Source organism: Nannospalax galili, unplaced genomic scaffold (genome assembly GCF_000622305.1).
Source record: "Nannospalax galili isolate Female #2095 unplaced genomic scaffold, S.galili_v1.0 scaffold291, whole genome shotgun sequence".
Lineage (NCBI taxonomy): Eukaryota > Metazoa > Chordata > Mammalia > Rodentia > Spalacidae > Nannospalax > Nannospalax galili.
The window spans coordinates 3,385,576-3,399,300 of record NW_008330588.1 but is presented as its reverse complement, the minus strand read 5'-3'; the positions used below and the strand labels follow the sequence as shown (position 1 = coordinate 3,399,300).

Genomic DNA, 13,725 nt, shown 5'->3' with positions numbered 1-13,725 from the left:
GTAGTCTGGACTTACCTGGGGGAACAGGCTACCCAGAGCCATCTGGCCATGGCTTAGCAGCCTCTTGTGTGTTGTCTCTAGTGAGCATCTGTTCCTATGAGTTGGGGCCTACTTCAGGGGTCTCCCCAGCCCTGACCTAACACCTTACGCCCCACTGCCTGGGGAATATATCATCTGGGGTGGGGGGAGATGACATTGTTTTCCCTCCTGGTATACTCTCTCGCTCACTCATCTCTTCCCTGGGCCTGTGAGCTAATTGGAGAGAAGGAGGGGGAGGAGGGGGACGCTGCTTGCCTTCCCCGTTATCTGCAGCAATCCTCGGTGACTAATGCTCCCAGTTGGTAAAAAGGCAGTGTAATCAAAACACTTTTTTTTTAGTCCTTAAAGTTAGTCATTCTTCCAGAGTGGAGGAAAAAAAAAAAAAAATCCCACAGTAAGCACCACGAAATGCAAGCTGAGAGGCTCCGTGGAACCGAAGCATTGGCCTGGCAGCTCCCTGCAGGTCTGAGGTCTGGGGCCCTCCTCCTTGGGACCCGTGGCTAAGCTTCTTCCATGCCTTTGCCCTAGCTTTCCTTGCCACCTGGGTTATGGACTCCTAAAGGTCTTCCAGGCCAAGTCAGGAGCTGCCCTTTGCTCTCACCCTGCCAGGTGCTGCCATCTGCTGGCCCCAGCTTTCCAAAGGGGAGGAAGCCTATTAAAGCTATCTTTGTTAGGTGAGGTGCCTGGTCATGTACTGGTCCTTCTCCCAAAGTCAACCTGGTGCTGTGCTTCTTCCGGCTCCATATGCTCCCTCCCAGGTGTGAGACCACAGTGCAACATTGTGCTTTGACAGAGCCAAAGAGAGTCAGAGGTGGCAAGAACTGTGGGAATCATTCGAAGAGAGGTGGTATACCTTAGGGGTCAAAAAAGCAGGATCAGAGTCAGGTTGCCCAGGTTGGAACCTCTCCTTCATCACCCCTTGGCTATGCTTCAGACCCAACATCTATAAAATGACAATAGTTACAGTATCCACAGTACCTACCCCAGAGGGTTGTTGTAAGGATTAAATATTAACTGGCATGTTATGTGTGTTTCATTATTAACTAATTATCAAAACAATAGCAAAATAGGGTACTGGAGAGATGGCTCAGCAGTTAAGAGCACTGGCTGCTCTTGGAGAGGACCTGGGTTCAGTTCCCAGCACCCACATGGCAGCTAACAACTGTCCATAACTCCAATACCCTCTTCTGGCCTCCACGAGCACTGCACACACATGATGCACTTATATACATACAGGCAAAATTCTTATACACATAAAATAAAATGAAAAAAATTAAAAACAATAGCAAAATAATAAAGCAGCATGCATACCATCTTATCCCTTTGCTCATTCACAGCAGACATCACTAATCAATCACGGAATGCCCCCACCAATGGGAGATTTTCCCAGAATCCTCAACATAGCATTCTAGACAGCTAACAATGGTCAATCCAAGCTAGCATATGAAATGACACCCAGATTTACTCTGGATTCCTCACATTGTTGTCAAGGAAGATTTGTTGCAAAGGAAAAAACAAATAACTCTCAAACTACTTGAAGATAGAGGCAAGATCCAGCCCTGATTGTTGTTTGCCAGCCTGGCTTCAGATAGGACACTTCACCCTGACATGGAGCAGTCTATGTGGACTTCCCAACCTCCACAAATGCTCACGCTGATATCCTCGCCTTCTGCAACCCTGGCTTTTCCTCCCATGTCCTAGGCCCTTGGCTGCCCAGGGAAGTCCGGGTCACCTTTCTGAGCAGATGCAAAGCAGGGAGATACAGGACTGGGAATCCATGGAGAACCCTGCAGGCCTAGGTCTTAATCTGCTTCAGGAAACTCCCTAAGGCTGGCATGGTGAAAGAGTTGAGCCAACCCTAAATTTCATGTGGGAAAGGCTGGGAGAGAGCAGGATGTGACACGCCTAAAATAAGGCTCCATGGGAAGAAATTACATGATGAGTTTCTGAGTTAAAAACCCCAAGGAGAGGTCAGGGTGATAATGGGCCAGTTCTTCTGTAGCTTTGTTCATGAAATAGACCTCTGTGACTTGAAGTCTTGAAGCTCAGACATCTGGGGAGGAAGCAATACGTACCAGGAACATCACCTCTACCTGAAGCACCTCTACTCTTGGTTCTACCTACAAACCCACTCTGCTCCTGTCCATCCCTCTTCTCAGGAGCAGGATCAACCTGTATTGTGCTGTCCTTTGGTTATAGAAAGGCAAGGCATAGCTCCTAACCCTGCGGGCCAAGCTCTCCACCATAGTAGGAGACATTCACAAATTCCTGTGCACAGCTACCCAGGAAACAATACCACTCACAGGTGAGCTCAGAGGGAAGCTTGTATGTACACAGATCAGGAAGAGGCCTGACTGTCTATCCTCAGTCTAATGCCCCTCTTACTGAGACAGAGGGGCATTAGGCTCAGAGTAGACACTTCCTAGATAGATTCTGGGAATACAGCATTCTCTCCAATAACCTAGACTGTCTTGTCTGATACGTTAAAGGTTTGAAGTAGGTAGTTAACAAACCGCCCCAGTTGGGCCTCAGGCTTAATCTTTCCCTCCCAGAAGATTCACACTTAACTTCACCCCCGACATCACTGATTGCTCAGATCTTCTCTTGGGTTGCCTCTCTGTTCAGGACCTGTCTCATCTACCTCCTCTGTTCTCCTATTTTCCAAGAGCCTCTATAATCAACATAACTGTGAACTTGGAAATTAAATGAGGGAGACTTAAACAGTGTTATCCATCCATCCATTTGATCGATGAGGGAACCAAGACCCGGGGAAGGGGTCTGAGTTGCTGAAATCAGCCATGCTGCCAGGGAAGGGAGTAGAGTCTTGATTCCTCCTGACTCTTAGTCTAGAACTCATTCGTATCCTACAAAATCTGCTATCCCAACCCACAGCCCCCAAACAGACTTCCCTCGGTGTACAGGAGTGGATAATAAGTTGGCATAAACTAATATTTTTATTATATTTATCACTGTGCGCAACATCTGAGGCAGAATATGGACAAGGAAAGAAACGGGACAGAGTCATCCACAGGTGCTGGAATATCAAGGGAGTCATAAACACACAGCACCCTTCCAGCCATCTCCCCCTGTACAAAGCAGCAAGACCCATTCTCCCTCAACCCATGCTGACTGTCTAGCTGCTCTTTGGAGACATTGTTTTTCAAGATTGATCTTGTATTCGTATTTGCGTATTTGCTGAAGAATAGCATGGTGATGAAGCTGGTCAGTGTGATGTCTTTGAGGACCTACCCACCTCCCATTGGAAACTCTTTTCCAACCAAACTCCAAGTCTTCAAGCTCCCCTGCTCCTCCCAGTCTGAATCTCTGTGCTCTAGGAATTCAGGACACTTTGTTAATATCTTCCACTCTAGATCAAGGGCTTCTCTGCTCCCCAAGCAGCTCTGAAACACTTGAAGTTCATTTCAAGGAAGAGAATTCCTAGAGAGAAGGTCTTGGGCAAGGGGAGTTTAGCATGATCTTCACCACTTGCTTTTTTCTCTTTGAAAATGGGAGCTTGGGTTAAGGAACACAAGTCAAAACAGAGCCCCAGGCAATTTATGGTACACTGAGGCTCTCAATTCTGAATTTTGGGAGCCCAAAGGCAAATCAGCTATTTGCCTGTCTTCTTATAGAAATCTTTACTAAAACCCCATGTGCAGCTCTGGGGTCCCTAACAGGCTGCCTTATCATCTCATTCTGCCCCATCCTGTATTATTATTAATAATAATTAATAATAATTATTATTCCATTTACCTCTCTCTACAGGACGATGGCTCTGGGAGGGCATAGGGGCAAGAGCAATACTCCCTTCACATGATTGTATCCTTAAAGTTAGCACAGTACCTGGCACATTGTAGGAGCTCAGATGTCTATTTGTTAAATGAAAAGACAGAAATCGGAATTGTTCCTACCACTGTTGCAGACTTCTCACACACATAACCTTCCTCTTTTGTTTTGTTTTGTTTTGTTTTGTAGGCTTGGGTGTGTTGTTTGTTTTGTCTTGTCTTGAGACAGGATCTGGTTAGGGTTAGGGTTAGGGTTAGGAAGTCCAAATTGGCCTTGAACTTGCTACATCAGCTCCACTAGCCTCGAACTCACAATCCTGCCTGGGATTATAGGCATATGTCACCACACAGGGCTCTCTGTGCCTTCCCTCATTGAATACTTTCACAGAATACTCTAACATGAAAAGCACCTACTCCGCTTTCATTTGAGCTCCTGAGCCATCTTGATGGAGGGAAAAGACCCTCTATTTGTTGTAACAGGTAATGCATATGTGGCACATGATACAAATGTATCGTGTAAATGATACAAAAGGGGAGATGCAAGCCTCCCTTCCACCAACGACAGTCGCTGCTTGCGTCTTTGGATCAGAAACTTCATGCCAGACAGAGCGACCGAGATGATGATCAGGCGAAGGGCCCTGTGTAGACCGCGGACCCGCAGGTGGCCATGACTCGAGGGTCGCCAGCAACAGAAACTCCTCCTCCAACACCCAGCAGCTTAAGGGTTAAGGCGCCTGGCCCCGCCCCTTGTCCGCCTCTTCCGTCCAGAGGGGGCGGGCCCCACATCACTTCCTGGAGACTAGCTGAATCCGGAAGTGATCCCCGAGAACCGAGTTGCCGCAGAGGACCCCGCGGCCGGCGCAGGTTCGGGACCATGAGCTGGTGAGTGAGGCGGGGCGGCGGCCTCGGGATCCCAGACGCGCCCCGAGCCTGGCCCTGCGCGCTGCGGGGTCCCGGCGCCCCACCTTCCTGCCGCGACCCCGGGGCCGGCGGGCAGCCCCTGCCCCGGGGTCGTTCCGGGAGCCCTCCTCGGTGCTTCCTGGAGTCTCCATCTCTCGGCCGGACGCCCCGGGAGACGAGCTGGAGAATCCCTTATCCTGGGGCCCCGGGTCTGATCCTGGTGCCTGCTTTGTCCTCTGGCGCCTTTCCTTCCAGCTCCTTGTGAGGAGTTTCTCCCTTCCCACTTCAAAAAATAATTTTTTTATGTGTATGAGTGTATTGCCTACATGTATGTGAGCGCACCCGTGTCGTGCGATGCCGCGGAGGTCAGAAGAGGGTTTCCCCTGGAACTGGAGTTAAGGACGGTTCGTAGCCGCCATGTGGGTGGCTGGGAATCGAACCCGGGTCCTCTGCAAGAGCAGTCAGTGCTCTTAACCGCTGAGCCATCTCTCCAGCTCCCAACTTCCCTCTTTTTTTAAATGTCCATTGAGATGGAGCCAGTGTCTTCCTTCGCCCCCGTGGGCATCTCTCCAACGCGCCTGTCCGCTCCGAAGCTCTGTCCCTCAGCATGGCAATCAGGGCACAGTTCTCTGATCCAAAAACAGCTGATTTCAGACAACTGGAATTGCACCACTTAGTCCTCAAAAGACAAAGAAAAAAGTTGATTTTTTTATAGAAGGGACCAGAATCACATCCTCCCTCTCCCCATACACACACTTTAAATGCAGGATTGGACTGGTTGAATCGTTTCCAGAGCCATGACCCACTGCCCTCTCCCTAAAATAGATACAGTTAGCTTAAACCTGATGGGGACTATCATACCAAGGACACCTAAAGCAGTTGTATCAACAAGCCTTGGTGATGGTGAGCTGATGGTGGACACTTAATGATGTTTGTGGTTGGCTGTTTTCCTAAGGCTTTCTTTGCTCAAAAGGCAGTCGGTCCTGATGCTTTGGATTTTTTAAGAGTCATGACTTTTTTGCCTTCCTGGGCTTCTTTAGAAGAAGCTGCTCTGGTATGGGCCCAAGAGCCTGTATGTCCACAACCTCCGACCTCAGGACCTTCAACTGTTTATAATGCCTTTGTATGAAGAAATTGATCTCCAGAGATGTACCAGGTGAATCAACCCTCGTAGATCCCTTAATGTAGGGAACATCACTTGCCACTGAGTCCTCAGAATCTAGCCTGTTAGGCAAAGTAAGTGCATGATAATCAGTTGTGAATGAGTGAAAAGAGCAGGACCTCCTTCTGAAGTGTTCACACTTGACCTACCGGTAGAGTCCAAGCTCTGACTGCAAGTGGCTAATGTCAGTCAATGTCAAGGATGACTCCACTCTAGTGTACACTGTAAACCATTTTGCCCCACTTCTTAGACAAAGATTGATTGATGGACACATGTCAGACAGTGGGAGAAGCAGGAAAGGGAAGCCCCCTCCCCACAGTGCTCTAATAAACCCCACCAAGAGCTGGCCTTTTCCTCTCCTTCCAAGACGCCAAATGGGCGCTAGAACCCAAAAAAGCTGACTTTTCTTATCTGGTTAGAACCTAACTAGTGACAGGCAAAATAGTAGTTCTTCAGTTCCGTTTCCAAGAGGAGGTGTGTTTCTTAAGCATCATTCTGGGTCTCCCAAACTTGTGATAGTAGATGTGTTGTTTGCGCACCTTGAATCTTTGAAGCTTTCTTGCCTCATTTTTTGAAATAAAAAGCAGAACGTACAGGTGCTTGCTATTTAGACCACTATTTACAATTTGGAAATGGAATCAGTGTTTTCTTCACTATTGGGACTCGAGTGGAGTGGGGAGCCCAGTAGGGCAGCAGTTCTCTGCGTGAGCTGTGACTGATTGTTGCCGCCTGTCTTTCAGAGAGCTGCTCCTTCTGAAAACTTCGCAGCCCATTTTCTAAAGCCCATCAGATTGGAAAGAGTTGGAATTGGCAGCCACTAACCAGAGCTGAGATTTTCACGAAGTAGAACTAATTTACCAGTACAGACACATCTTGGTACCTCCTCGGAGGGTCGCAACCAAAAGGGTGGCTTTGTCCCTGGAAGCTGAGATTCTTTTCTCTTCCTCCGTAGAGGGCTTCTACGTCATCTTCTGCGTGGACCCTGACCCTCTCTCCCTGAGAGGGGACCAGCACAGGCGCCTGAGCACACAATCGCACTCAGTTCCTAGCTCAATGGCTGGCAAGGGAGTCAGGGTTGGGTCCTTCTGATTCACTCCCAGAGTGGTTTTCCTGCTCCCAGAATGAATCCATCCATTCATCTGAGAGTGGAATTCTCAGTAGGGGAAGAGACCAGAGTGACGTAGAGCCATCTTGGGAGGCTGATGCCCAAGGTCAAGTTCACCAAGTACATGGACTATGCCAAGCATCATTAAATAAGGCCTAAGGCTACCATGACCCATGACCCTCAAAGGGTACGCATTGTTCTTCACTAGGCTAGGCTTTCAAAATGTCACAGTGAGAAATGTCCAATATTGATGCCCTTTGCACACTGTGGGCTTTGCATGAAGAGTAAGAGACCTTTGTTCTCAGCTTCCTCTGTGCAGGCAGCCCACCCACCCCGTTTATTTAGTGAGTACCTGCACTACCACCCACCCACCCATTCGCCTTTCAGCAAGGCAACCCAGATCTGTCTTAATAGGAAGAAGATGGTGGATCGTCACCTCTCAGATCACTCATTAACTCCTTGGTCCCAGATCAAATGCCTCACCTTCCTTTCTTGCCCCTACAAGAAACATCTGTTTCTGCACAGATGTGTGTTCCATATGATATTCCAAGAAAATTAAGTAGAATTAAGGATAGTGACCCTAATCTAGCTAGCTGTCTCCAGGAATTATAGCTTTCCCTGGATCCACATAGCTTGATCATCTTAGTTTTAAATGATGAGGGGAGCAGGTCTAGTTGTTTGAGAAGGAAGGGAATGGGAGAAGGTACAGATCAGGTGGACTAGGACATAGAGTGCTGCGTTCAAGTTTAGGTTCTGCTGCTCATAGTATGACTGGTCAGCCTTTCTCTGTCCTGTTTTCTGCAACTGTAACATGGAATGAATAATCCCAGGAGATGCACTGCCACTCTCTTGTCTGCTGGCAAATGTAAAGACTATCTGCAGATAGGACTCTTTCCTGACAGTCTAGGCGTCTACTCACCTGCCTTTTCAACACTGGCATTCCTCAGGCTCAGTCTGAAACCTGGAAGGTGAACCACTGATGCTCCACAGGCAGGCTTCTGGTATGTTAGGTACAGGAAATGCCCTTTCTACTTAAGATCTTTTCAACTTATGATGGGCTTATGGGGCTGTATAGTGTGGTGCACATAGATGATATACAACAAACATTTGTTGATTGAATGCTTTTTAAATATTGAGAGTATATAAAGGTCTATGCTTAATGGTGAGGGGCTTTTGGAAGGCTGTAAGAATCAATCCATGTCTCCAGCCAGTGCCTGGGAAGTACTAGGGATTAAATGTCAGCATGCTATCAAGAAAGATTTTGTGAATGGGGAATATAATTTTCACTGAACTTTGACCTAGCAAGTGCCTGTTCCCGCCATAGGTTAATGAGAGAGATTCAGGTTAAAAGAATAGTGTGGAAAAGGTGAGTGGACAGAGGGTACATGGAAAGTGTTTGATGGGGAGTCAATAGGGAGCCCATTACAATAAATAATGACTGGGCAGAGGTTTCGCTGGTGGGAATTGGCACTGTGGTTGTGAACCACATTGTATAGTGTTTTCAATGCCATGCCAAGGAACTGAAATTGAGCCTGGCCTTTGGGAAATCAGAGGCTTTTGAGCCAGGGAGGTAGCATGACAAAAGCAGTGATTTAGATTGTTTTGGCAGTGGTCTGCAGGATAGCTCAGAAATGAGAAAGAATGGGGGCTGGAGAGATGGCTCAGCAGTTAAGGGCACTGACTGCTCTTGCAGAGGACCCAGGTTCGACTCTTGCAGAGGACCTGGGTTCAGTTCCCAACTCCCACATGACAGCTAACAGTCATCTGTAACTCCAGTTCCAGGGTATCTGATACCCTCTTCTGACCTCCATGGGCATTTCAGGACACAGGTGTTTCTCACATACATGCAGGCAATACACTCATACACATAAAATAAAAATAATAAAATATTTTTTTAAAAAAATGAAGCCGTGTAGACTCCTTAGATGATAGCTTCTAAAAATATGTTACAACTGGCAATTAGAAATATCTGTGTGTGTGTGTGTGTGTGTGTGTGTGTGTGTGTGTGTACACCCATGTGTGGAGGCCAGAGGTCAACCTTTGTGTTGTTCCTCAGGTGCCCTCTACCTTGTTTTTTAAGACAGAGTGTCTCACTGACCTGACAGTCACTGATTAGGCTAAGCTGGCTGACCAGCAAGCCCCAGGAGTCCATCTGTCTCCACTTCCCCAGTGCTGGGATTTCAAGCGCCTGCCATCACACCTGGCTTTTTACATGGGTGCTGGGAAGCAAACTCGGGACCTCATGCATGGAAGGCAAGCTATCTCCCGTGCCCTAGATATATTGTTGGCACCACACACACACTTGAAATAAATTTCACACAGTATATATGCAATAAACTCCAACATTTTCTGTTATGTTCTTTTTCATGTTTTAAAGAATGAATCATCTAGATTGAATTGTATGACTCCTTTTGACCTATGTACATAGTGAAACAATATGTAGCAGTTTAAATCTGTGTGCCCCATGTTCAAGCTCTAGAACCCCTAAAGAAATGTGATTAGTATTTCGCATGGATTCTAGTTTGAAAAATGCCTATCTAGGAATATAGTTACAAATATTGGTTAGCCGGGTGTGGTGGCGCACGCCTGTAGTCCCAGCATTTGGGAGGCAGAGGCAGGCGGATCACTGTGAGTTCAAGGCCAGCCTGGTCTACATAGTGAGTTCCAGGACAGCTGAGGCTACAGGGAGACCCTGCTTCAAAAAGACCAAAAAAATAATAATAATAATTGGCTGCAAATTAACATGTGGTTGCAGCAAGCAAATAGAGGTATTTGTTTGGGCTGGGTTTGCTAAGTTATAAGGTGCTGACTGAAAATAATTATAAAACAAGGCTGGGGATGTAACTCAGTGGTAGAGCACTTGCCTGGCATGCTAAAGGCTCTAGTATGGAGAAGCTGAGAAGAGATGGAATACAGAGGGATAGCTGTAAAGAATACTTATCCATCACTTTGCAGAAAAGAAAACCCAAGTAGGCAACCTATACAAACGTGTTCAGTCTTACCAGTAAGGGAAAACAGATGAGACCAAGTATGCGATGCACTTCACAGCCAGCAGACTGGCAAAAAAAAGTTAATCTGACAGTGCCAAGTGTCTGGGGGTGAGGAGCAGTGGGAACTCGCTGCAGTGTGAGGTGTGGAGGGTGGGTGATTAGACTCTGGCGCCTGGTGCAGTCAGAGCCACAGCCATCCGAACCCCAGAGGGACTCCTGTGCAACAGGAGTCTTATGCTGGAAGCCAGCTGTGTCATTGTAGGTGTCCAGCAACTGTGCTATGGGTGTGCAGTGAAGGGTATATAGCAGTTAAAATGAGTGAGGTAGCTGGGTGTGGTGGCACATATCTGTAATCCCAGCACTTGGGAGACTGAGGCGGGAGGATCACCATGAATTTGAGGCCAGCCTGGACTAATGAGACCTGTCTTGGTTTCTAAACAAAGTGTTCAGTTTTCAACAAAAATTTGAGACACAACCTAAACTAAAAAAAAAAAAAAAAAAAAAAAAACGCACAAGAGGCAGAGCTCCATATCCTTAGATGGATGAGCTCAGAAGAAGGATAATGCTGAGTCTAATGCAGCCTCCAAATGCCACATCTGTTGTACCACATACACAAAGTTTAGACCCAGAACACAATAAGAGATTTTGTTTATGGACTCAGGCTTACGTAGTAAAAATGTGAGAATGAGAATAATAAATCCTGGATTCAAAGCAGTGACTGCTCTAGGATAACAACCAGAAGGGAATGGGATCAGGTAACCTTGAGGAGCTTCCATCTGTACAGTTGGACTTTCTCTGGCCTTCTGCATAGAGGCCAGCTAGAGAGGATGGATCCATTAAGCACCTGTCCACCGGAGCCACGTGACTATATATACGCTCCACCTGATGTTGGCCTTGGCCCTGGTCCTCCAGTTTTCTTTTCTGATTGTTAATGTGATGGTAGCTTTGTGGGCCTCAGACCAGAGCAGTCAGCAACTCAAGGACAGTAACAGGGTGGGGGAAGGGCCAGTCCTTGCACACTGCAGAAGTTGCTGCCTTTCGCCCACCTTCCTGCTCTTACTGAGACAGTGACTCAGGCCTGGCCCACTCCCTGGGGAGCGAGGGTTTCAGCCACTATCAACCGCCGCCCACTCTTTGCTCAGCCTTCCCTTCTTTCTCACCACCACCACCATCCCACCACCACCCACCTCCCCACCCCCACCTGCTCTGTGTGTCTCCTGGCCAGCTGGAGATACCAAAAAGGTACAGGATGGGGTAGCCTGAATCATTTGAGGGGACTCTTTCCACCTCCAGGCCAAGCCTAGATTCCTAGTTAGTAGAAACAAATTCTAGAAAGCCAGGTAAAGCCAGAAGGGTATGAAGAGATTTGAGCTTCTCTGCTGGTCTGTGATGGGACTAGAGGATGCTCCTAAAAAGGCAGGAACAGAGCGATGCGCTGGGGCAGGGGATCCCCACCCAACTGCCATCTGGTCCTGCCTCTTGTCTCTGCCCCTGCAGTAGAGGGGTGAGGAAACAAAAGATTGAGAAACCTAGCAAATCAAAAATGCAAAAGAGCTGTTTTTGTAAATAGATGTCACACATGAGCAAGAGTTTTTTTGGAAAGGTTTTACTGAGACAGACAGAATTAGCCAACTGGCAGCATGCTGCTAATAGAGATATTTACTGTTTGAAAAAGTATATTTGTAGCTTTGGAGAACATCCTGTTGACTTTTCTTTATTGTGAAAGAAAATAGACTCCTGTCCCCCCCTTTTCTCTGTACACACAGAACTTTTTTTCCTTTCCCGAGGTGGGGCATGTTGGATGTTGAGGACTGTTTTCGCCATTGTGTTGATAAGACCAAAATATCCCTTCTGGCCTCTGGCACTTGTTTATGGAACAGCAAGCAGAGTTGAGTAGAGACTCCTGCTCTGAGACAGAGTGCTCCAGGCCTCTTGCTTTCTTCCAGAACCTAGAGGTTCTCTGGGCAGCAAGCCCTGCTTTCTCTATGGACCACTGCTTTCCTCGCTTGTCCCTGGGACAGAACACTAGGCAGAGCTGGGAGAGGAGGAGCATAAGTCCTGAAGCCCAGTGGGCCTACCTGCCCTGAGGGGCCACAAGCTTCCCATAACCCAACAGCAGCTCCTGCCTCAAAGCTCCAAGGACGCTGTCACTCTTCTTGCTGCCACCCCTCAGAGCAGCTGTTTGTCCTGAGGAGGCCCCACATGCCAGCCAGAGTTTCGCCTCAGGGAAGGCAGAGAGCCTGGTGAAGTCTCACAAGGCTATACTTTCCTCTTGTTACCCATCCTTGCACCTCCCATTGCCTGCGGCAAGGATGCCCCATGTCAGCTCCAGAGAGAATCCCATCCTTCCATAGGGCACTTGGCCCCAGTGTCCTGGCTTTTTCCTGAGCCCAGTGTGGTCCTATCCAGAATTAACTCAGGAGATTCCTCTCCTTTTGTAGTATCTTTGAAGGCTCTTTAAACTGCCTTTCGTTGACCCTAGCTCTGATAGCTTCTCTAGGCTTTGCTTCTGAGGCCAAAGGCCAACTCTGGCTGCCAGCTAGCTGCTGGCCTTTGTGGGTATAGTTTTGATCACCTCAGATTGGGAGCCTACAGACTGTTACCTTTCTTTGCTCTTTATACCTTATCTAAGAGTAGGATAGGGTATGTGTCTGTGTGTCTGTGTGTTAGGGTATTTTACAGGACCCATGCTTGGGGCATTGGGTTCATTTTAATCATTATTCGTTACAGTGGAATGAAGTTAGACTATTGGCTCTACAGGACCATAGAATAAGCCTTTCTTATTCATCCTGATATCCCCAGAACCTAGCATAAAAGGTGGCCTTTAGTAACGATGTATTAAGCATTCATTCACCAAAAGACTGAGAACATACTGCTGTGCCTAGAACAGTACCTTCCAGGGTTGCAAGGAGGACTGAATGCTTTCAGTCCCTGATCTTGACAAGCTATGAGTCCTGATTAGAAAGCAAGATGTAGACACATTGAGGTTAATTAGCCTGCACTCTTTACCAAGTAGAACACTTCAGTAATGACAGGATGGTTCAGTATTAGGAAACGTATTTGCTCAGTTCATCACAGCGATAGTTCATAGGTGAGTAAGTTGCTCACCTAAATGCGTGTTGACAAGGCAGTGACTTGCTAAAAATGCAGTCTTTGTGACTTTTAGTAATCTAGGACCAGAAAGGTATTTCCTTCTTGCTCAGAAGCTTTGTAGCCAAAGTCAGTAACTACCTTCGTATTTCATAGTGAAAGAGGAAAAGCAAAGCCATCTTACTAAAGTCTAAAAAATTAGTTTCTGGGGCTGAAGAGATGACTCAGCGGTTAAGAGCACTGACTACTCTTTCAGAGGACCCGGGTTTGAGTCCCATCACCCACATGGTGGCTACGAACCGTCCTTAACTCCAGTTCCAGGAGAATCCGAAGCCCTCTTCTGACCTCCGCAGCATTGCACGACATGGGTGCACTCACGTACATGCAGGCAATACACTCATACACATAAAATAATAAAATATTTTTTAAAAAAGAAAACAACTTTTAAAAAATTAGTTTCTAACTAGCATAACTATGCAAGAAGTAGATGTAAGTATTGGTAAAGAAAAAGAACATTTTATCATTGTTTTCCAATTAGAGTATCCATGTGGAAAATCCTAATTAGTTCCCCTCCCCCAGTTGAATTTTTGGACCCTGTAGTTCAGTATGTAAGTGTGGTGGGTAGTTGCATGGTAAATGTATCCAGCAAGATAG

General features: G+C 47.1%; 1 protein-coding gene across 1 annotated transcript in view; it reads left to right on the top strand.

Moving 5' to 3' along the window:
* The first annotated feature begins 4,603 nt into the window (after positions 1–4,603).
* The window catches only part of Bin3 (bridging integrator 3), a 43,517-nt gene continuing 34,395 nt past the window's right edge, over positions 4,604–13,725 (top strand). Inside the window, exon 1 of the mRNA XM_008850502.3 lies at positions 4,604–4,706. Within this exon, the coding sequence (XP_008848724.1) occupies positions 4,699–4,706 (8 nt within the window). The 5' untranslated portion in view covers positions 4,604–4,698. The remainder of the gene's footprint in view (positions 4,707–13,725) is intronic.